This window comes from Gallus gallus, chromosome 12, assembly GCF_016699485.2.
Source record: "Gallus gallus isolate bGalGal1 chromosome 12, bGalGal1.mat.broiler.GRCg7b, whole genome shotgun sequence".
Taxonomy (NCBI): domain Eukaryota; kingdom Metazoa; phylum Chordata; class Aves; order Galliformes; family Phasianidae; genus Gallus; species Gallus gallus.
The window spans coordinates 13170965-13193895 of NC_052543.1; the positions used below are offsets into that span (position 1 = coordinate 13170965).

General features: G+C 42.5%; 1 protein-coding gene across 2 annotated transcripts in view; it reads left to right on the top strand.

The window, feature by feature from the left end:
• The window catches only part of PTPRG (protein tyrosine phosphatase, receptor type G), a 374849-nt gene that overhangs the window by 262904 nt on the left and 89014 nt on the right, over nt 1–22931 (top strand). For both annotated transcript variants that reach the window (XM_046899760.1, NM_001397431.1), the window contains 2 exons: nt 9514–9580; nt 20412–20569. In XM_046899760.1, the coding sequence (XP_046755716.1) occupies nt 9514–9580; nt 20412–20569 (225 nt within the window). The remainder of the gene's footprint in view (nt 1–9513; nt 9581–20411; nt 20570–22931) is intronic.

A 22931-nucleotide genomic window follows, 5' to 3' on the forward strand; every position in this document is an offset into this window, starting at 1 on the left:
GAGATGAAAAGTGAGGGCCACATCCTGCCATTCTTAGTTCAGTGGTTTAAAGAAGACTTAGGCGAGGATGGCTTCCTCTTGTCTGTCTTTTGAGGTTCTGCTGCTGGCACCCACCCTGGCTCAGGGATGTCTCTGGGTGCACCTCCTGCCCTCCAACAAAGGTGCCCTTGGCAGCCCTACAGGTGGGCACTATGCCCTTTTTGCTGCAGTCCTAGTTTCCCTGGGCCTAGCCTGCTTGCTGACCAGGCTACTGCATGTCCTCTAAGCAAAGACATCTGGGAAAGGACACAGGGATTTCTTGATGGTGCAGGAGGAGGAGAGGAGAGGCGACAGAACCATGCAGGGGATCTTGAGGGGGTGATCTGAAACAGTTTGGGAAGAAGAGACGCTGTAATGTTGGAAGAGACAGAAACAGCTCCCCGGGTGGGAGGAAAGAGTGAGGAGGATGTGGCAGGTGGGCGATGGGAGAGGGAGGTGGCTCAGAAATGAGAGCGGAGGCGCGAGAGAAGTTCTGAGGATGAGCTGGTGCTTTCTACCTTGGGTACCACCAGTACTGAATGGAAGGAGGGCCTGGCATTTTGAAGAGCTGCACACATCTGCACAAAGTCAAAAGGCACTGAAAATTTGCATAAGATGAGGAAAAAAAAAAATCAAGAACTTGCTTCGGAGGGAACAAAACCATTTATAGTTGACAGACTCACTTCTCCTCCTGTGCCAGAAAGCTATTAATGATCACCACTGGTCTAAAATTGGGTTCTCGTACCACAAAGGCTCCCGGAAGCCGGAGTGATCTCCCAGCCCACAGCTTCTTTAGATGTAGGAAGGGAAATTTGTTGTAGCTCCCGCGTCAGTTTCAGGGATCAGATCACACCAGCCCACTTAAAAACGAGCCAAAAGGAGCGACAAGCGAAGTCATGTTTCGGAGCAGGAGATAAAAATTCTGCCCTACAATGATTTGTTTTCACTGGTTTTCTAATCTAATTGTGAACTAAGGTGTGGTCGTCATTGGGGAAGTGGCTGTGTAACTTAATTGACATTTCTGCATCCTTTGTGTTTGTGACTCATAGATGCCGGCTTGAGTCATCTGGCGCTGGCGGGCTGGAGAGAGCTGTGCTGCAGTCATGGGGAAATGAGCTGAGGGCAACACCGAGAGAGAGAAAAACGGGGACTTTTCATGTAGAATGAAAGTGAGATGTTGGGAAGCTGAGACAAATCCTTTTCTTCATTTTAAAGGGGAGATTGCTGTGACCTCAGTCACCAAAATCCTTTGTTGGCTGGAAGAGAGGAAAAAGGCTGGAAATCTCTGCTGCGTCCGAGGCAAGCTTAGTTGGAGCAATTATATTACAGGCTCCTGCAAAATGCTGGCGTTAGAAATGCCCATCTGAGCTGTTCCCTTCCACCCTACACATTTTGCCCAGCATATTTTATGTTCTGGTTTAGCCACCAGAATTCATTGTTTTATTTTCAGGGAGGAGAAAACAAAACTGAATGTATTTTTATCTCATTTGCACGTTTCTCCCAAACTCAAGCCAGGAGCAGAAGGAGATGCAGGCTATCTTCCATCCTTGGTTCTGCAGTTCCGAGTAGAGCCTTTCCAAAGGTGCAAAGCTGTACACCGAAGATGGGTGCTGTGTGATGATCTGGCTGTAGCACTCCTGATGCTTTTCTCATTACACCATTCCATTTTCTTCCTTACTTGAGGTCACAGTGATTATTTTTTTTTTACCTAAAAACTCCTATAAACTGGGCAGATGGTGGGAACTCTAAAGCAGACCAAACTTTTTTATCTTCTTCTTTTTTTTTTTTTCTTTAACTTGGATGCTGAGAGCAGTTTATAACTGATGGCAGTTTTTATAAAATAGGCTCCATCCTGATAAAATGTTACCCCCTGGTGTGTCATTTTTCCAGCTGAACTGCTGGTAGGATTGAGAGATCTTGCACACTACTGCTTAAATAAGTAGACTACATGCTCTATGAAGAAATCATATTATTTTCTCAGAGGAGAACAAGTAGGCTCAGTGCACCAAAATTGCTTTAAATAAACTTACAGCCACTCTTGCCTTTTTTTGCGCAGCTGCAGATGGTACAGTCTATCAATCAAGCTTTCTTGGCTTTGAGAATCTGCTGCTGAAGCTGTCTTGCCTCTGTGTTGCAATTACATTTTTGTCTTTTACAGAGCTTTGTGTCTTCAATATTCTATTGCTCCTAATCAGATTGTGCTTTTGGGCTGTGCATCTCTCTCTTTTTTTTTTTTTTTTCCCCTTAGATATATGCTTATTAAGATCTTTCAATAATTTGTTAATTGAATGTTCTATTCACTTAAAGTAAATTAGCTCTGTTGTGCTTTTGAAGTGCAAGAATGCTTTGGTGAAATTAATGCCTATGAGTCTACCTTATCGTTGGTGTTAGTCAAACTTCAGGTAGATGAGTGGCTTACAAAAAGAAAGGAAAATGCATTGCTGGCTGTTTTTTACCATCCTGGGTGTTGCAACTCTTGTGGTAGTGAATGGAGGTAATGTTTGGGGCAGGCTGTAAGCATTGCTCAGCCAGGTGCGCCCACCAGTCACTGCGATACCTGATCAATGCTTCTGCCTGCTAGCAAAGAAACTCAGCATGCACAAGCAGGGCGTAAGCTGAGCTGAGTCAAACTGACTCAGCCTTTGAGTAGTGAGTGGATAGAGAAAACATACTCTGCTAATCTACAGCCTATTTTGTCCCATCCTTGTCCAAGGATGTCTGAAACTCCCTCGGGACCACATGCAGCTGGTTCAAAGCCAGCTGAGGTCAAGAGGAGCTGTGGTTGCATCCATCACAAGTGGCTGAGTTGCACTCGAACGAAGATGGGGGGCAGCCAGAACACCTGACCCCAAAGTCAGCTCAATAGCTTTTAAAACCATTTTGGACTTTTTTTTTTTTTTAAAGTGCAGCTTTCTCTTTGGCACTGCTAGTTAATATCTCACTGTAGACACCCTCCAAAGCTGTGCTGAAATATGAAGTTAATACATCACTAGCAAGCTTTCAGTCAGAATGATGTATTATTCAAAGTGGAATTAGCTGGAAGGATCAATGCGCACCCATTATTCTATTTAAAATAATCATTGGAAGACTCATTAACTTTTTCCCCCCTCTTTTCAAACAACACAGTCAATGAAACATCCAGGAACATCCCCTCTGCCAGCATCTGCACCTCTGTGTCTTCAATATTTTCATTCATAGCAGGATTATTAACACCTGAAAGCCAAAACCCAGATTTAACCCAACAGAATTTGCCTTCAGATCACTGATCCTGAAACCAGTTGCCGCGGGCAAAGGCATGCACAGCTCTAATACACATTTTTTAACAAATCAAAGGTCATGGCAGTATCTGTGTGAAATAGTGCATGTGCCAGCATAAGGTTTGGTGTCACATCTTGCCTGGGTACCTGTTTTCTCTCTGATTTTACACATGAGCAGCAGCTTGAAGTATTAAGGGGGCTGCTTCCATTTCATGTTTTTCCTTACAAAGACATTCTGCAGGGCACACTTTGGGCAGTTCACTCATTACACAGCGAATGCTTCCTGGCTCCCAGCTCACCTCCATGAGGCTGTGGGCTCTCGGCCAGATTTGTCCTTTTGCATCAACTCCTATGGGAGATGCACAGTCATAGCATATGGGAGAGAGGGGTGAATGGAAGAAAATATCATCTGTGGGGGAGCAGGAATGGATCATTTTTGGATCATTTGGTGCCTGTGAATGTGAAAAATTGAGAGCACCAAATCTACCCTGTCGTTGTGCTGGGAGCTCTGTAGGCATTTCCTTGCCTTCATGGATAACTCAGCATGCTGCAGCTTTGTCTGCTATCCCTTTTCACCCATCATTTCTCCTAAAAAAAGTCCTAATAAATATTTCCTACTGCATTTCAAAGCAAAGTACATGTAAACTCTTTTATATCAGTCCATCCACATTCCAGATCCATCTGAAATATTTCACTTCCTCTTATTCAAAAATATCTGAGAAATTAAATATTTATCCATGGCCAGATTTTACAGTGTGGACTTCAAAAGGGAGAGAGGAGAGAGGTGAGACAATGGGCTGTGTGCAGAGCAAAGGGGTGCGTTCCACAAAGCCAGGATGTGTATCCTTTTTACTGCTGCAGACCAGTGCAGGGATAAGGCATGATTGTTCAGAAGGACTGGGAGTACCCAAGCTATTAGCTGGCTCTAAAATGATTTGACCCCAGAGGCAAGAAGGAATTGGAAGACTTTCACCAGCAATCCGCCGAGTATCTTCCCTTTGAGAAAAGTGTGTTTCCTTTGTGATTATCTTGAATTTTTTGAAATTCTCTTGCTGTAATGTTAAAATATATATACATTGTGTGAGATAATGTTTGCATTACTGGAATTCTACACATTTCTGCTCTATCCAGTGAAAATCAGGTACGGTGCCGCAGAGGTTGTAGACTGGCATCTGTCCAACAGTACTGCGCCGATAAGGGAATTAAATTGTTTAACCATGTTGATTGTCCTGAAACCTTACAGGACAATTTAATCTCTGCAACCTCGTTAACTTATAGTAGTTTTCTTTTTTCTTTTTTTTTTTCTTCTTTAGCTGTTTGTACAGTGTGTTCAGGGACTTGAGTATTTGGCTGGCGAGCTGTACATCTTAACCACGAGCTGAATGGGAGCTGAAGGCATGCAGTGAGGGGGAATATTACCCCTGACTTTCGCCATTGTAATTGAAAGTAGAATTTGACACATTGGCATCTCTCCGTGTCAGCCATTGTCACTGGCTTCAGCTGCCACTGTTAAGTATGCAGTCATTCATCCTTGGCAGACGCCATCCTTTACAGCACAAGAGGATGGTCTCTGGATGTTAATGCCACCGCGCTCTGGGAGCAGCTGGCTATATCGAATTCAAGGCATGCAGATTGTCTTGGCCATTTTACTTAGCAGATGGGTAAGGCTTGATAGATTGAAGATTTAGTTTCCAAGTCAAGGGCCAAATGTTGCAGTGGGAGAGAAAAGTAAATTATATCACTATTCTGAGGGGAAAGGCTCAGGTAGTGTATCACAAAATTGTTGCCATTCATTTTCCTCTGACTCGCACAAAATGCATGTCATTTCACCTTTCAATATAGCCGGCTATGGTGTTCTCCTTTGCTTTGAGATGCTTTGCAGTACTGTCTGTGAGCCCATTTAATGAGCTTGAAAGCAGTTGCTGCAAATTTATGACAGTTTAATAAGTCTAAATGCCAGAATTTTTTTTTTCCCGTTGGAAATGAAAGAGAAATTTGTATTTCATATCACTCAGAATGGAAGGTTTTTCTTCTGTTCTTTTTTCCCTCACACCCTTTTCTTCAATCCAGTAGACCCATTTAAGTATATATTTAACAGAAAAGCATATTCCTGACTTCTGAGCTGTTCAAGCTATTAGTATTCACCTACTTTTTGTAGGGTACCGGTGCTGATTAGAGAGCTTTGCTCCCTCGGCCTACAGTGCATTGCTTGGTGGGAGGGTAACCTGGTTTTGGAGAGGCTCCCAAAGTAATGGGGAATGGGGGGAGTTGGAGGGAGCCTTTCCCTCTGGACAGAGGTCTCTAAAGCAGATCTGGGGTAGCTGTGTGGCCTTTTAACTGCCTCAGTGCTCAGTTGGAGGTCCCTCTGATTTTTTTTTATTTATTGTTTTTCCGTAAGTCATTGTAAACTCCGAATTTTTGCCTGACATTTTTTTTCCTGCTTGATTGAACTGCTTGCAGCGTTAAGACAGGCTGTGGTTCACTTACAAATTTAGCACACGTTTCAAATTGCTTAGCACGTGGTCACAGATTTTTTGTGAAATCAGAGACTGGAGTACATTCTGGGTTTGTTCCATAATATAATCAGATGAGCGGTGAGCATCAGCAACTTAACAGGGAAAGAGTGAAAGAGAACGTGAACTGTCTTGGCTGCTGGTTTGTTTTGTTGTTTTTTTTTCCCCATGTGTTTGTTGTTGGGGTTGGTTTTTTTATTTGCTTTTTAACTCAGTGAGCTCAGTACTGTGGGGCTTTCTGTGGTAGTACCTTGCCCTGCAAAGTCTGTTCCCACATGCTGTGGCTTGGCATCGTGCTTCACCAGCATCACCAGCCCCCTGTCCATCCTCTTGTCACACTCCTGCTCTTCTTCGGGTATCTATAGCATTATCCTGAGGAATTGCCCAACTCCTGGCCTGCTCCTGCTCTGCCAGCTCTGGGGACAGCGAGCAGGGGACGGTGGGTTGTGCTGCTGAAAGGTGTTAGAGCTCTTGTCAACAGAGTTCGTGACTGATCAACCTTGTTGTTAACTGAGGAATGAATCATTTTTCAGTGCCCGCATTAGGTGCAGGAGCTGTAAGTAAATGCAGCCTGTCTAGGGTAATGATTTCCACCATGCCTTTGCTTGAAGAACGTCTCTGTTTTATGACTGCAGAATGGGGTCACTTGTGCACGACCTTTTCCTACATTGCAAGTGCTTGTTTTATTCATTGCAATAACAGCGAGCTGTTCATTCTACCAGAATGACACGTGCACCAGGTATCGGAGTCACCCAAAGGCTATGAGAAACAAGGAGTCTGGGCTTCCTCATGTCATCTTCATCCCGTATTTACCCTGTGGGGAGAGCTCTCTTAGCACAGGAAACTGCTTAATGATGTCCCCGTGTTTATTTTTCCCTTGCACTTAGCATGAGAGTTACCTATTTATTTCTGCTGAAGAGGATTACAGGCATTGTTCAATTACAGATGATGCAAGCAATCATTATTTATTCTGTTTACTGCAGACCTATAGAGTGTTAGTTTTGAATTAATGCATCATCCTCAGGAAACAACATTAGTGGTAGTGGTGCTGGGAGTATCTTAGGGCAATTTTAGGAAGGTTTTCCATCCATCCCATTAATCCATGCTGTCCTTTAGAATCTATTTGTAAGATAATAAAAAATACACTGCCTTAACACATAATATGTGCGAAAAAAATAGTGGTGGTAGACTTGTTCTTTTTTTCCTTCTTTCTTTTTCCCTCGCCTTTCTTTTATGTCTCAGCTGTTTTCAGAGACAGTATTCGTGTATGGGGTGAATCTCTGATCTCAACCAGCATGGTAGCTCCAGGCCAGTTAAACCACAGGCATACAGCACTTGGGATAGGATTTGACATTCTGGGTTTCAAAAACCTGCTTTTTTTTTTTTCTATGAACACAGATAGAAAAAAAGATACAGAAAAAAAAAAAGAAAAAGAAAAGGAGAGGAAATCCAAGGAATGTTCTTTTCAGATCTTGAGGAGAAAAAGATGTAAGAAAAGTTTTGCTCTGAAGCCTGAACCATTCCACAAAATGAGAAAACTTTTTAGCACTTTTCTAATGGCCTTGCCAAGATCCTGAAAAGGCTGTAGTGAGATGTGGGAGAACAGTGTGTAAGTAAAGGTTAAAAAAGGGAGAAAAGCATCTGCAAGGAAAACAAGATTATATCCCAAGCAAGTCTGAACTGCAGACTCCGCAAGTGGCACTTGTTTGCCTGGGAGTCGTAGAGAAACGTGAGATCCCACTCCCCATACCCTCAGAGAAAACATGATTACAGATGCATGCAGCATATGCTTTCCCACCCCCAGAGAAGTGACGTGACTCTCGATTTCATGCTATTGGAGAGCACAACATATTTGCAGAGTATGTTATCCAAAAGATTGCTTAGATCTATACAGGCATACCACCTCAGCAGATTAAAGGGGCGCTGCCAAGGTCGAGGTTAAGAATTGATCTACTTTGACAGAAAATCCCAAAAGGAAGGATTTTAACCTTTAGGTTTCTTTCCATCTATTTGCTTTCTTTGAACCGATGGTAGCTGTCATGAGAGATAAAAACAAAGCAAACAAAACAAAACTCTGTACAACTTACAGTTAAACAGCAATAAATGAAGCATTGTTCAGATCCGCTGCTGCTTTTTCTTTTTTAGTGGTGGCTGTGGCTTGGAGAAACCTGAATAAATGGAAAAGATGCAAGAATGTGTCTTCCAACAGCTCTGCATTTTTAAAGTGTTTACTGTTGATTTGCCAGAAGCCAGACAGAACCTACAAAGTGGGTCATTGGGTTCAGTGTACTGTGATTATTATTTATACAGAGTCCAAAGTGTACAGAGCACCCCTTTGGGCATATAAAAGTTCATGCTTCAAAGAGCTTACAGCCTTCGGGCCTAATAATATTATTGCCAGTAACATCTAAGCTGTATATATTTCAAAGCTGCTGCTGCTGCTTTCATAATTTTATTGCAGATCTTGCCCTACCTGATCGTTGTGAGTACTGAAGTGCTGTGATGAGAAAGGGATCTTCAATTTCCATTTAAAACACCAAAAGAAAACAAACCTTTTTGTCTGAAAACGAACGCAAGGATGTGTCGTGAGCACGACAGAGTATTTCAAAGGCCAAATAAACAGAAGAAAGTTGGGGTGTGTTGGTTTTGAGGCTTTTTTTGCTTGTTTGTTTTTCTTAATGCGGTTGGCTAGAAAGATACTGACACTTCTAGGATTTATTATTAGCAGTGAGGGAAAGGAACGGGAAAAGCCATGCTCACGCTTTTAACAGTAAGACATTTTTGTATGTGCTGCAGTCAGTGATACCCTCGTCCTGCAGCCACGCTCCGAGCCAGTTCTGTGCTTCACACTGAACGTACATTCCCTGCTGGGCACAGGTTCCTCCTGTGGTTTTCTTCTTCTAGCTCCACTCCTTCCTTCATATGTTAATATCTGGAGAGAAAGTGATTAAACTCTGTTTTTCCTCATGATGTGAGGTCATGGGCAAGCAGGAAAGCACAGGAGCCCTTTTGCAGTTGATTTGTTTCCTCTTTGGGAGCAATCTGTCCAAAAATGGTGCTCGGGTTTCTGATACTGACTTGGGGCAAAAAGAAAAAAAAAGACAAAAGTACTACATGAATGAGGTATGTGCTGAATTCACTTCACAGAAATAAATCAACAAGTACTGTAGGTAATGGGGCACGTTTACAGAAATTGCAAGTTATTCCTTCAGAGCCTCTGAAGATGCAAACAGTTACAAAAATAAGAAAATGCATTACTGGTTGTAAATGCCTCGGCAGTGTTGCAAGTAGGCGAGTAGTAATGTGATGTCAGAGCCCAACTGTTATGGCTGAGAGGGGTCCAGCTTTACTGATGGCAGCGGTGGCACCAGATTTATTCCTGGACTGGTGGCCTTTTCTTGGATAACCTCTCTTTATCACAGCAGTTTTCCTCTAGGACAGGAGAAGTAGCCGGAGAAACTAGATCTCTGTTTTTAGGCTTTGCTGGGTAATAGTGTTGCTAATGTTTTAATGAATTCAGAGAATGCCTTCTTTTGGTTTAACCTTCCTTACTTCATTTTATTACAGAATGTATCTTTGGCATTTGGTGAGGAGCCATTGTAAATGCAAGAACTAAGCAGCTTGTTAGATAACATCTTTTTTTTCCTCTCTTTAGAAGATTAAACTGAGACTGTTCTGTCTGATGCCAGAATAGATGTAACCAATCCTGTATCCTTTGCATGTAGGTCAGTCAGAGGGACAATTCTGCACTGGATCCCATTATCCGTGGGTTGAAGGGCGTCGTACATCATGGTAAGTAGCTGCTTAAACTTTCTTCTTGCTTGGAAGGGGAGAAGGGTAGGAATGTTGTCCTTAAGAGATCAGGTCACCCATAGGAGGACATGGTGAGCCTGCACATTCCTCATTCGCTGATGTCTAAGGGCATTACAGCCATTATTTGATTGGTAAAGACCAGAGCCATTTGTTACCTGAAAATGGGTTGGGGCTAACAGTAAACAATTTGTTTCTTTTCAGTCAGTGCTCTAGAATGCGTAAGTTATCAATCAAAACCCACTACAATATATCATTCGTATTAGTACTTCACTCCTGCTATTTATCTTCAGTTTGCTCTAAAAATACTCCTCTCTGAAGTTTCTATTTGTTTATAAATTATTTGTCTTTCAAATTTAGGGAGCTGATAATGAAACAGAAAATTAACTATCTGTGAAAATTAATTAAACTTTGCAGCAGATGAACATCTTTCTAATGCTGACATAAATACGATCATTCGACTGTTCTGATGCATATAAACCTATTATCCTTGAACTTATAGCAGGTACTGAAATAAATATTAATATATTTTATACTTTTATAACCAGTTTTTACTCAGTAATTCTACTGAAGCCTTTTCACAGATAATGCATCATTAGCAACGACATCAAGATGCTCCAGTTCCAAAAGTACTCTTGTCAGGTTTTAATATAATGATTTGTAAAGTTTTAATAATCTCATTATAATTCAAAAGGCGTCTGCTGGAATGGTATTAGGTACTCTAATAAATCTCCGTCCCATCTATAGAGCTGCGATAAAACATCTTTGCACCTTTTCAGAGGATTGTCTTTAGACATTAGCCAGTGCTGTAGAGCTTAACAAACATTTTTTTCTCTTGACTGCAAACCTAAAACTAGTTGACAGTGTTAGATTAAAACAAATAGGATTTTGGATTAATTGCTCTACTTTCAGAGTCATTTAACGTTGCAACTGGGAACACTAATAAATCCAGTGGAAGTGAAAAACAGGGGTTAAATGGTAACATACCATACAGTCCTTCATTCTGAGAATTTTCTATGGGTTTCCTGTTCATAAATTGCAGTGTTCTGCTGTGAAATAAAAACAACACACATGACCAAAAAGCTGTTGCTTTCCACAAAAATAGATGTTACTATCCAGCTCCCAGAGGGTAACGAAAGAGGCTGGCAGAAGTAAAGCAAGGACCGGTTGAACTGCAAAGATATTTCAGTGGCTGTGTAATTTGACATTGAAGTCAAGCTGCCATTTAACTGAACCAAGATCTCTTTGTAGCCACCTGCCTTCTATTTCAAGCCACGCTACCCTTCACAAGCTCTGCGCTCTTTTAACCATCTCATCATTTTTTGTGCTCTGTCTCTTGCTCCTCACCACTGCAGCTGAAATAGCCAGTGGCAGATAATCACACCAATGCCTCCTGAAAGTATTATCCCATTCCCAAAAATAATTGTTTGGGTAAGATGCGACACAGTCCCAAGGCTGTGATTCCCTGACCACATAATGATTAGTCTGTCTTGGCACTGCCTACCCAAAGCAAAATCTGGGTGGATAAAAGGCGTTTATTTTTGTTTTGCTCACAATGCACAGAAGGGTAATAGTGTTTCAAGAAAAGGAAATTGCTTGATATATTTCAATAGCTAGTTTCCTTTTAAAAACATTAAGGAAGAAAAAGAGGAAAATCTTGCTTTCCTTCCTGTTTCAAAGGCTCTGATTAAAGGCCTTTTTTAAGACTCTTTCTGTGGGTAAAGTAAGGGAATTTCCTCCTATGAAGTACTTGCTCAAAGAAATTGTTCTCTTTAACTTAAATATTGATGGAATGCTTCAGTAAAGAATTCCTATGTCGTCGTATCTCTCTTTTAATGTGATTATCTGGAATAATAGTAAAGATGTGAGCTTTTATTCCAGACACCTTATTTCTTTTCTTGATGTAATTTACTTATATCTTATGTGAGCACATTTTTATGAGTTTATCTTAAAAGACTCTTCCTGTATTCCATTTGGCTGCATTCAACTGGGTCCCTAGGGCAGCAATGGACTTTTTGGCTGAAATACATTGGAAAACAGTGGGTTTTGAACAGAGTGGTTGAGTCAAGCAAGGATTCGATCAAAGAAATTGGAGAAAGGCAAAATGGAACCCTTTGATTTCTTTGTATTTTATAATATTTCCATTCCCACGTTATTTTTAGGTGGTCATTGCAATACAGAGGCGCATCCCTATATTGTGGAAGTCAGGAATGCCTATGAATGCTGAGATAACTGCCTTGCTTTTAAATTAGGCTGTGTTTATGTGTCCTCTGGCTGGAGAGAACATCAGCCCCTTGGCATTGCTCCTGCCGTGTACCTTATTTCAACATGCCTATTTAAGTAAGATTTTCTTCTTTTTCCATCTCCCTCCCTCTGACCAGTAGAGCATCCTTGCTGACTTGGGCTGGACAGTCGCTCCTTCCTCCCAGCCATTCAGGAAATTGTACAAACTCAAACTGAAATCACCATTTCTCCAAGTGCCCTGCTGGAAGGACTGTCCCTAAATGTGGACTCTGCACCATGAACTCCCCTCTGTCCTTGTGATGGCAGCAGCACCAACAACCCTCAGTTACATACAAGGATGCTACCGAGGAGCGTTGATCTCATCTTTCATTTTTCTTGCATAGCTTTTCAGTTTTTCTATGAAATTCTGTATTCTCATGTGCCCTTCCGGGGCTAAGAGGACAATTTAAGTGTCAGAAGGATTTTCAGTGAAAAGTGAAAGCATTTTTTGCTTGAAATTTCGTCAGGGATTTGAATTACTTACTAATTTGATGGAACATAAATAATTGCGCCCTTCACAGTGTCACCAGCTCAGTAACAATGACAGAGAAACGTACGCATAAAAATCAATACAGGCTTAGTCGCTACTCACAGCTCACTTTATTTCCTCATCTCCAGGCATAATTTTCTAGAATCTTAATGTCACATCAAGCTTAGTTTTACATGAGCAACCACACAAAGTTTTCCTAGCTGGAAGGAAAACCACGGCGGTCCCATACGCCCGAACAATGTTTGGATCAGTGATAATCTTTGGGGCTTGTCTCACATTTTCCGGCTGAACAGAACGTTCCCATCGCGCCGCTGCTCCCAAACTCCCGCGTCCGCCCTCGTAGAGCATTGTAAAGGCGCACAAACAACGAGGAGGTTCTTTTCAGAGCTGTCAGCTGCCTGTTGCTGATTTTAAAGTTGCTTTAGGTTCTGTGCTCTGTCATACCTCCCGCCAGCCAGGGCTCTCCCTGCTGCTCTCGTGCTGCAGTCTGTGCCGCGGGGCTGCCGAGGGCCGACAGGAGCGCACCGGCCTCACTGCGCTGGGGATGGAGCTCAGGCAGTGTGGTGCGTGTTTTTCTGACACCAACGTGATGGTGTCTTTCCACTGTAACCACTGGGGACGTATTTCAGCTATTGAGATGTTGTTCTCATCGTGCAAGCTGGCAGGAAAGCCCCCAGCTGTGCTGGTGCTGCTGGGATGGAGCACCCCAGGTGAGGGCAGGCTGTTGTGTAAGGACGCACAGCCTGGTTGTGGTGCTACAAAGCTGCCTCTGTTTTGCTGCCCTGAGCCCCTTCCTGCTCCTCACCCTTCCTTGTGCTGAGAGGGCAGAGCTGCTGCTGTGCGAGGAGCCGGGGGGCTCCCAGGACTCACTCAGAGAGAGCCCCTGTGGGAACGGGGAACATGAAGTACCAGGTTATGTCTTACACTGTTGATTTGCATTGAAATGGCTACAGAGGCTTTTATCTGCCACACGCTCTAGCAATATCCCAGAGGAGCACCAACGGGGTGGAGCTGCTAACACACCAACATCCCTTTCTCCCGCCTCCAGCATCTTTGGCTTGCCCTTTTTGGTACTGTTTTGTACGTAAGCCTCTTAGAGATGGTTTTCCCTTGTTCTTACCAGCTGCCTGAAAGGCATTAAAACAAGTCCTCATTTCAGCTGTGGAGCTGATGGCTGCTACGCTTTCTCCCAGCCTGAACCCAGGTGCTCTGCTCAGTCCCATTGCACCACAGGCTCATGGCAAAGCTTTCATGCTGACAGCAAGCATGTTCTGTCACACTGTCCTGTTCTCCCTGTCTGTCACCAAGAATCTACACGGATCAGCACAAAGTTATTAGCAAAACACAAATAAATTACCGCAGCAGAAAAGCTTCTATTAATGTCACAGAAATGGGGCTCTTATTCCCTTCCTTGTCAAAAGTGAGCAGTGAAAATCAAAGAGCAGCCAGATCAAAAGCTTAGGTACAAAGTGAAACGATGGCATCTGTTGCTTGTTTGTGAACGTGGTTTGGGGTGAGGGGTAGAGAGGAGCCTTTGTTTATTTAAAAGAGAGTTTGAAAACATAGTTCCTTTTCTCCTCTGCTGTTGTATTATTATAGTGCAGGAACTTAGGCTAAGCATGGAGCAGGGTGCGAGCTTGAATCTCACTCCAGGTGGGCAAGAGGTGTTCAGGCAGCTTGGTGGCGACCATCAAAGTTTCAGGAGCTGCTGAGGAGACCCTACCAAAATATAATGGAAACACAATTGCTTCAACAAGGAAAAAGAAGAGGGAATGAATACGTTGCACACCTCTCCAGCTGTCCTAGGCAAAAGGCAGCAAATAACCTGTTAAAATAAATCAGCACTAAAAGGAAGCGATCCAGACAGTGTTAGTTACCCTGTGGATCTATCACACCAGAAGGTATAATAGCAAGAAAACAACATTAACAACATGACAGGTTTTTTCTTTTGTTTTTAACTTTAACCATAACGCCACCTGACAAGCTATTTGCATTCTGCACTGAAAATCAGGGAAAAAAGGCAGGGAAGAGGGGTGAGGGTAAGATCTGCTGCCATGGGACCTTGGCTTTTAAAGTAAAACTTTGAAGAAAGCAGAAACCCAATTTGGAACAATGAAGACCATCAAAGGAAGGGCAGTGCGATGTGAGAAGGAAATGTGGAGGAGCGTTTTTTGGGTTTTTTTTTTTTTTTCCTTGGGGAGATCTAGATATATTCTTTTGTTTTCTGATCTGTTCTTGTGTTCACAGTCAGAGTAGCCGTGTGAAAGGGGCCAGGACACGGTTACTGCGGAGCAGAGGCAAGGGGGAGGGAAGTGGGAAATGAAGATGAGAGCAGAGGTGATAAGTTCACACCTTTATGTAGGGCAGCTCCGCGCATAGCAGCAGGGGTCTGTATCATTTAGAGGAATAAATGATGGAAGTGTTAGAAATCTCTGGTCCTTCACCTGTCTGCTCTGTGGAAAGCAGCGCTGGTCATGGCTGAGCGCAGACCAGCAAGCTGACATGTTATTAATATATTGCAGAGAAAAACTAAGTCAAGCTAACGAAAGGAGGATTGTAAGATGTGGCTGAATGTAGGTTGGTGACGAATGTGAACAAAGCAGCTGTGGTGGGGAGGAGCTGCATGCTTTGCTGGTGGGTTTTGAGGATATTTGCTGAGGAAAGAGGGATGCTGAAGCCAGAGAAGGTGCAGTGTTGCTCAGGCTCCAGTGGAGCAGACGTGTGCTGTGCACACTGTGGCTGCTCCTGCCTCACTTCACCCTGCCGGCAGCAGGGCTCGGCTTGCCTGAAGATCCTCTTCCTCTCCAAACTTCCCACTCAGTTTCTGTTTCCTCCAGTCACTGGTGCGCATGCTGCGTTTTCTATTCTCCGTGTGCCCTGTAGCCCTGACTCCACGTGTAACTCTGCCGTGGGTTAGATTTTGTGAAACCTGGAGGATCCTCACCCCGGTGCAACAGGCTGCTGTGCCAGAACACTGCATTAGCAGTATGGAAGCATCAAAATTCTGATTTATTTATTTATTTATTTCCTTGAAGACTTTAAGATCCCTCCTCCCCGGCTAAACCTTTCCCTCTTGAACTGTTTCCACTTACAACTGTGTTATAGGAGAAGGAGGGAGAAAAGTTAAGCCCATGTCTGACACCTGGCATGGAAATGTTCGCGTTGGTTTCTTTTTTTCCATAGGAGACTTGCCTTTGTTTCTTTCCTCTCATTCTTCGTACCACCCCACTTGTCTCAGGTTAAACGAGACTGCAGCTCTCTGAGTAAGGAGTGTGTTATTATCTCATTCCCTTCCTCCCAGCAATGCTGTGCTTTATGTGTCCTTATGCTTCTTTGCATTGTTCAGCAGATGCTCTAGCCTTTAAAAAAAATAGAAATGGGAGTAATAGTTATACAATAAGCTACAAGAATTACACTGAGTACAAAGGACCGTCAGAAACTGCTCTGCATGCTGGATTTACACAGCAAGTGCTCATTTGAAGATCTTTTCAGTTAAAGTAACGTGTAATATTTGTAATCTTATCTCGAACATCACCACAGCGAGTCTGATCCCAGTCTCTGGTGTGCAGCCTGCTTTATCTTGGAAGTTCTGGCTCGGTGGGTGTGTGGCGTGGTGTCCTTTGGATTATTTCTGTGTGTTTGTTTTTTAAATGTTTGAATGCAGAAGCTTTAGAATGACTTGGCTCATTGTGAAACTGAAATTGGCAGTAACATCGTTTAACAAATTTGGGAGACTTTCAAAGCGCTTCGTATTGGTGTTGCGGATTTTAGTTATTCAAAGTGTAGCTGGGTAACGTTTCCACCTATCAGGCGTTGCACATACATTAATTTTGGAAATAAGCTCATTTTAAGATATTGTTTCCAATGCAGCCAAGTTCCTGTTTTCTTATAGAAAAGCACGATAAAAGTCCAAAGCATTCCATGAGATATAAATGGACTTGGCATGTAGCTATTTTCTTCTGATCTCCAATCCAAGTTCCTGTTAGATTTGAAAGGAGGTTTGATCACAGATAGTTGTGATGCTGTTTACCTGAATATCTCAAGAACCCTCCTATTCCACAGTGATTCAGTTAAAATTCAGGGCTATCTTCTTCCAGCATTTCAGAGAATTTATTTTTAGCGAGTCAGTCCTTGAAGTCAAAACATTCAACTGATAGCTCTTGCAATATAGTATTTGTTGGCATCAGCTTCTGAAAACTGCAGTAGCTGGTGGGTATCTAGCACCGGTATTGGTTTCAAGATCTGATTTTTCCTCTGCTGTGAAAACTATTGTGCACAGCTCAGTATTTGTTCACATGCGGTGATGCTCTAACAAATCTGGAGTGTAAATAGGTCAGCTCCTTAAAGCGTGCCTGCAGTTGCTGTGGCTTTGGGTTGGTCGTACAAAAAATGGCCCTTGGTCCCTTACAAAAAAGTGGGGAGATTTACCAGTCCAAAGAATATACTGAGCACTACTGGCTGATGATAAAGAATTGAAGAAAATAAAGAGTGTTTCTGCAGACAAATGTGGAAGCAGAATATGGATTGTTTTTAAGGGAGGAAGACCAAAAGGTGAAGAGGAATGTTGTGTCGGAAGATACAAGCTGACTGTTAATTGCACTTTGTGAATGTGAGAGTTAAAGCACCATATTGTCCCTTTATGCTGTGGAACGCTCAGTAGTTTAAATATCGCATTGTCTTAATTGTCAACAATGCATATGTGGCACTTGGCTAATTTTTCCTTGGGAAGCATTAGAGCGAACACTTCTTTACGAGCCTTGGTGCTGCCAATGTCGACTCGCCGGTTGTTAACTGCCAATTAAACTAGCTGTACGGATCAGAGGGGCAGCTCCGTGGCCTTCCTGGTGCCGCTCCTTTCCAGGCTGCCCAACGTGGTGGTGGCTGCAGCAGCGCTGTTAATGCTGCTCTCAGGGGATGCTCCGCATTTCCAGGCTCTGTGGTTAGGGTCAGACCCCGGGGCTCCCATTCCCTGCTTGTTTTTCTGTGCTCTGGATGGAGCAGGACAGGGAGCAGCAGGGACCGTGTAGGTGTGGGGCTCTTCGTTGGCAGGATTCATTGCGCTGTTCACAGGTTATTTGCAGGTGAACACAGATGTTATCACTGATGTGTTTTATTGCTTTTGTCTGCCAGTTTTTTTCTTTGTACCTGTCAACAAATGCTGGATTTTGCTGTGGTTTTTTTTCTTAATTCTCCTCACGTAGAAGGTTGTGTGGTTCCCAGCCTTGTCTGGCTTCTTCCCCCTAGGAACTCCTCACCCTGCCCAGTCTGCTCCCAGCTGTCTGGGCAAAACCCCTGCCTGTCCCAGCAGAGAAAGGGAAACAGGAGCTGCTCATCTAAGGCAGTGATGAAAGTGGTATTTTTTCCAACCTGGCGGTTTAGTAGGAATGCTATATATACACACATACACATACGTCAGTATGTGTGAATAACATGTTCCTGCCATGTTCAGTGAACGCTGTTGCCTGGCTTGCAGATGATTCTTTTTACAGGTTTACCAACAACCATAAGCAATTTGAGGCTGGAATGTTAAGTGGCTTGATTTTCAAATCCCATTTCAAAACTGTCTCAGGCTCTCAGCAACATAACTTCATGGCATTTCCTGTTTTCACATTGTATGGAAGAAAGAGGCCTGAGTTTCTATGTCACTTTTTCTGTAAGCTTGGCATGAAGATGTTTGTGACTCCGGTTTCTAAAGTTGCACCATGCATCTAGGTGGAGGAGATAGAAATTAGTGATCTGTTTTCAAATGTGCTGGGTTATTAAACCATAATCAATTGATTACCATCTATTTTAAAAGTCATGGTAATCCAATTATAGGTGTTTTTTATTTTAATCTTTGGAATTCATTAACAAAAACCTACAGCATTGCTCGTAGCCATGAAAAACTCGAGTACACCCTGTCCTACTTAAAGCTCTGCTTTAGCAAAGCTACTTTCTCCTCAAGAAATATCCTTCCTCGTAGCTGACTATGAGTTTCCAAATGCTTAGGAAAAAAAATCTACCTAATTGATAACTAAAATTTAATCATAGTCGGATACTTCCAGTTTGCATTCAAATAAGGTATTTCTCTGTCTAAATAATCTCCCCTTGGTTGATTATTCATATTGTAGTTCAAAATGTTTAAAAATGAAAGACAGAGTTGGATGAAATGTAGACTACTTAATACGGTGTGTATTTAATATAAAAGTCATGCATTATTCATTTTTGCAATTTGAATAACTTTGAATTTAGCATCCCTGTTCTTCATCTTTTCCTTTGATGAACAATTAATTATTAAAATATAATATTGTCAGCATATGGCACAAAAATCCTTGAAAGTATAAAATGAGCCTCGTTCTCCTGTCACCCTTTGGTAAAGGGACATTCTGCATTCTTGGTTTTCCAGAGAATGTTTGTCCAGCATCTTCGATGTTTCCATCATTCTAAATAAAAGGTTATCCAAGTTAAAAATAGCTAAATTGTTAATTATAACGGAGGCGTTATTTCTTAAATCTTCCAGTAAACAAGGATGCAAGGGGAAAGCTCTTTTCAAAATGTGCCTGTACCTCTCCCATCTATTTCATTTATAGTCATTGGCTGTTAGTGCAAAAAGGATGTTGGCGTGTTCAGATACTTTTGGATTCATAGCACCCACTCTGTGCTCAGCTTTCATAGAGAGAGCTTCTTAAATACAAAACACCTCATTTTGCTGTGAAGCTGTGTCTGTGCTGAAGTTTGAAATCAAATCCTCTGACTGAGTTTGCAATTTTTCAGACCAATTTTTTCCTGTATAAAAATAAACCAATGCGTTTTTAATTGGAAATGAAATTAAATGCGACCTTTTGCTGTGATTATGATTTCTTGATTAGTTCTCTTTGAACTTTGGCCAATCATGTATATTTTACTATTTATTAGCTGAACACACACTTCCCTGAAGGTGCGCTGTGAGAAGATGTTTTATTCTTTGCCTGCTTCCTTTTTGAGGGTGCAGAAGTTGTTGATATCTGCTTGGATTAGAAGGAAAGAAACGGTTAATGAAGATATTGCAGTATTCTGTTACAAAGTGGTATACTTTGACTTTCATAGAATTACTCATATTTTGACACTTTGCAAACCAGTTGATAATTTATTGAAAATCATAGAATCATGGAATGGCTTGGGTTGGAAGGGACCTCAAAGACCATCCAGTTCCAACCTTGGTGCCATGAGCAGGATTGCCACCCACTAAATGAGGCACTAGATCAGGTCAGCTGCCCAGCAGGTCTGACGAGGTGGAAAGTTGCTGCAACATGAATGCTGGCTTTTGTTTGAAGCACTAAGAATATAGAAAGTGAGGAATAGAGATGTATGGTTGAGCCTCACGTGTCAGTATGCCCTGAGGCGGTGAACACCTTTGCACAGATTGAGAGGGAGTGAGTCAACATGAAGTGTGGAGGATAAATGCGCAGGGATGGCAAGGAAATTGTCTTGCCTGCAGCTGTTCCCTCCTTTCATTTATTTATTTATCTTCACATTGTTAAATACCACCAGCTTGCTACTGTTACTGGGAGGAGCTCATCCCTCAGCCTGCTGGACTCCAACAAGGAGTTTCTTGGGTTAGAGGGGAGGGCATTTTTACCTCTGAAACGTTCAGATGGTGTTGCGCTGACTGCATCCAGTCTTGACTGCAAGGAGTGGGACCCCTGGGGCCCAGCTTTGTCCCAGGAGGGCTTTGGCATACCTTCACCACCATCAAGCTGTAGCTGAGTGCTGAAACCACTGAATTCAGTGTTATTTCAGTGCTTGCATAAAGCGTGGAGATAGCAAGGGCTTTTCACACCTGCATACATTCTGAATAGGAGCGTATAGGATTGACTGGCATTCTGGCTGCTCTTTTAATAATCAACACATCAACTCTCACCGAGTGCTCCTGATAGGGTGTTTCTCTCTTTCATTGCATGTATATGATAAAATATGTCGTTGCCCTTACACTTTGCTAGGCTGCCTATCCATGTGACGTCTGTTTTAAAGACACGTTTAAAAAATAATAAGTGTACATTTGCTTGTCAAACTCCCCCACAGAGAAAGAGACCTTCCTGGATCCCTTTGTGCTGAGGGACCTGCTGCCAACGTCGCTGGGGAGTTACTACCGCTACACAGGTTCCCTGACCACCCCTCCCTGCAGTGAGATTGTGGAGTGGATCGTCTTCCGGAAGCCCGTTCCCATTTCTTACCATCAGGTATGTTTCATTCCTCAGTGAGATCTCTTAGAATCACAGGGGGATGGAAGGGACCTCTGAAGATCACCGAGTCCAACCCCGCGCTGAAAGCAGGTTCTTGATTTACCTTCTTTAATGCGGTGTTTTCAAACCCCACGTTGTAATGCTGTGAGCAGAAAAATTCTGTTGACAGAATGGGAAGTGTCGGTGAATTATTTTTTTAGTAATATTGTTTCTGAACAAGAGCCATCCGTCTTCAGGAGACAGCATAACGTGAAACCTGGTTTCCTCTCAGTGATTTATTTGGTATTGTTTTCGTTAAGATTAAATTAAGCTATGGTGTAAATATTTACATGGTGCTCCTTTTTATTCTTTTTAATTGAAACTTTCTTTTCAAAGTAAAGTGAGTGATTTCAGTTCTGCTCAGATTTAGTAATTTGAACTAATTACATTAGAAAAGATGTGTTTCCATTAATTCTCCATGCTTAACTGTTTTTGCAACACAGTACAGCTGCCATTATGTGCTTAGAGAAATGGTACACAAATCTTTAAAATCAGCACATAGCAGCTTCTACTGCAGATAGACCCCATGTCTGGGATTGGTCTGGAGAGGAATGCTCCCAATAAAGTAATGGATAAATACAGTCCAGCGTTTACCAGTTAAGTGTATTTTTTAATGTTGTAAGATCGTTGTCGTTAGAAAGCCATCCTGCTGAGGGTAGTCTTTCATTCATCTAACTTGAGCCGCTGAAAACAAAGCTTTTCAATACACTAATTCTGTAAAACCTAAGCGAGTGGCTCAGTGAGTGGTCATAACTGAGAAGTGCTGGATCTCAGAGATTTCAAAAGGGTGGAAGGTGGTTGCTGTGCCCTTTGCTCCAGGCCTGTCTTCATGCCTTCTAGATCCTATTGCTTCTCCTTTGGACCCTTCCATGCTTTTTTAAAGTGCCTCGTTCAAAACAGGTCTCAGTGCTTCAGCTGGGTACCATGAGACATACAGATTTGTGTGTTGAGCTGCCTGTGCTGGCATTACTTTTCCTTTTTCACAGCAGCATGATGTTGTTGATGGCTGACAGGAACCCTTTTGCAAATGCCTTCTGCAGAGCTCTCTCTAGCAGTGCTGCTGAGTGAGCACCGTGTGGTCATGCAGGCAAAGCGTGGGACTTTCTGCACGTGGGCCCGGTTGAATCAGACCCTTTGTCTTTTTCAGGCTGTTTCTCTGATTGTCAGGATCATTTTGAATTCTGTCCTTGCCTGCAGGATACTTGCAATCCCATGTAGCTTTTCACTGCATCAGTAACTTTACTGTTTATTATTGGGTGGCTGTGAGGCCTGACCCACACTCAGCTTTATACCCTGCGTACACCCCTGTGTGCAAGTCGTGTGGGTCGCACACTTTTTTCTTCTTTTTCAGTTTTAACAAATGCAAATAAACTGCTAAATGCTGGCAAGCCCTACGGTGGTATAAAGGTGCTTTATCCTGGTGTAGTTTCTTTCCTATGCAGTACAATAGTAACGGTGCCAAGTCAAGCCTTTACAATTTGGCATTGTGCTGCTTTTTGCATGTGTGTGTGGTTGAAGGGCTGGGTATTCTGTGTGGAGACAGGCTTTCATTGATACTACAACACATGTGGAATAAATAATAGTATTCTCCCCCTTGGCAGCTCTGAGGATGGGTGTATTTTAAGAGCCTGCCACCCTGCCATTGCCATGATTATTATTTGTTCCTCTAACAGAAACAGTGCAGTATAATCCATTGCCACAGTTTAACCTTCTTTATCACAAACCCCATGAAACAGTCTGTAATCCCAGAGGAGGAAAGTGATATTGTTTAAGCTTTGTTGCTGTTCCAATTAAATCCTTGCTTTTGTGCAAAATACCTTGCTGTAAAAAGGACAGTTCTGAAGTGGTCCATTTGTAGAGGCTTCTCTATATTATTCTCAGTGCTCCATCATCATCATCTCTCCCGATAATTAGACAACAAAACAGGACAAGCCGTGTCACCCTGCAGATGCATTGTAAAGCTAAGTGCATTCAGTGACCCAAAGCACAGCATTATCTCTCATAATGCATACCTCAGAGTATCTCATTGTGCTTATAACAGTTTTAGTATTTTTAATTACCATTTTTATATCCAGCCCTTAGAACACTGTGCACATCAGGCTTTAATGGTTTGTAATTACATGACTTGGAATTTTAGATCAGGTTTCTCTGTATCTACAGCACTCTTATAGCAGCTTTTGATTTCTTCTTCTGAACAGGAGCTCTTGTACTCCTTGAAGAGCATGAGTGTAGCCCCTTGACTGTAGATCTTTTCTTTTTTTTCCCTTGCAGCTATAGATCAATTAATTTCTCATTTGCTGTAGATAATATTTTTATAGTA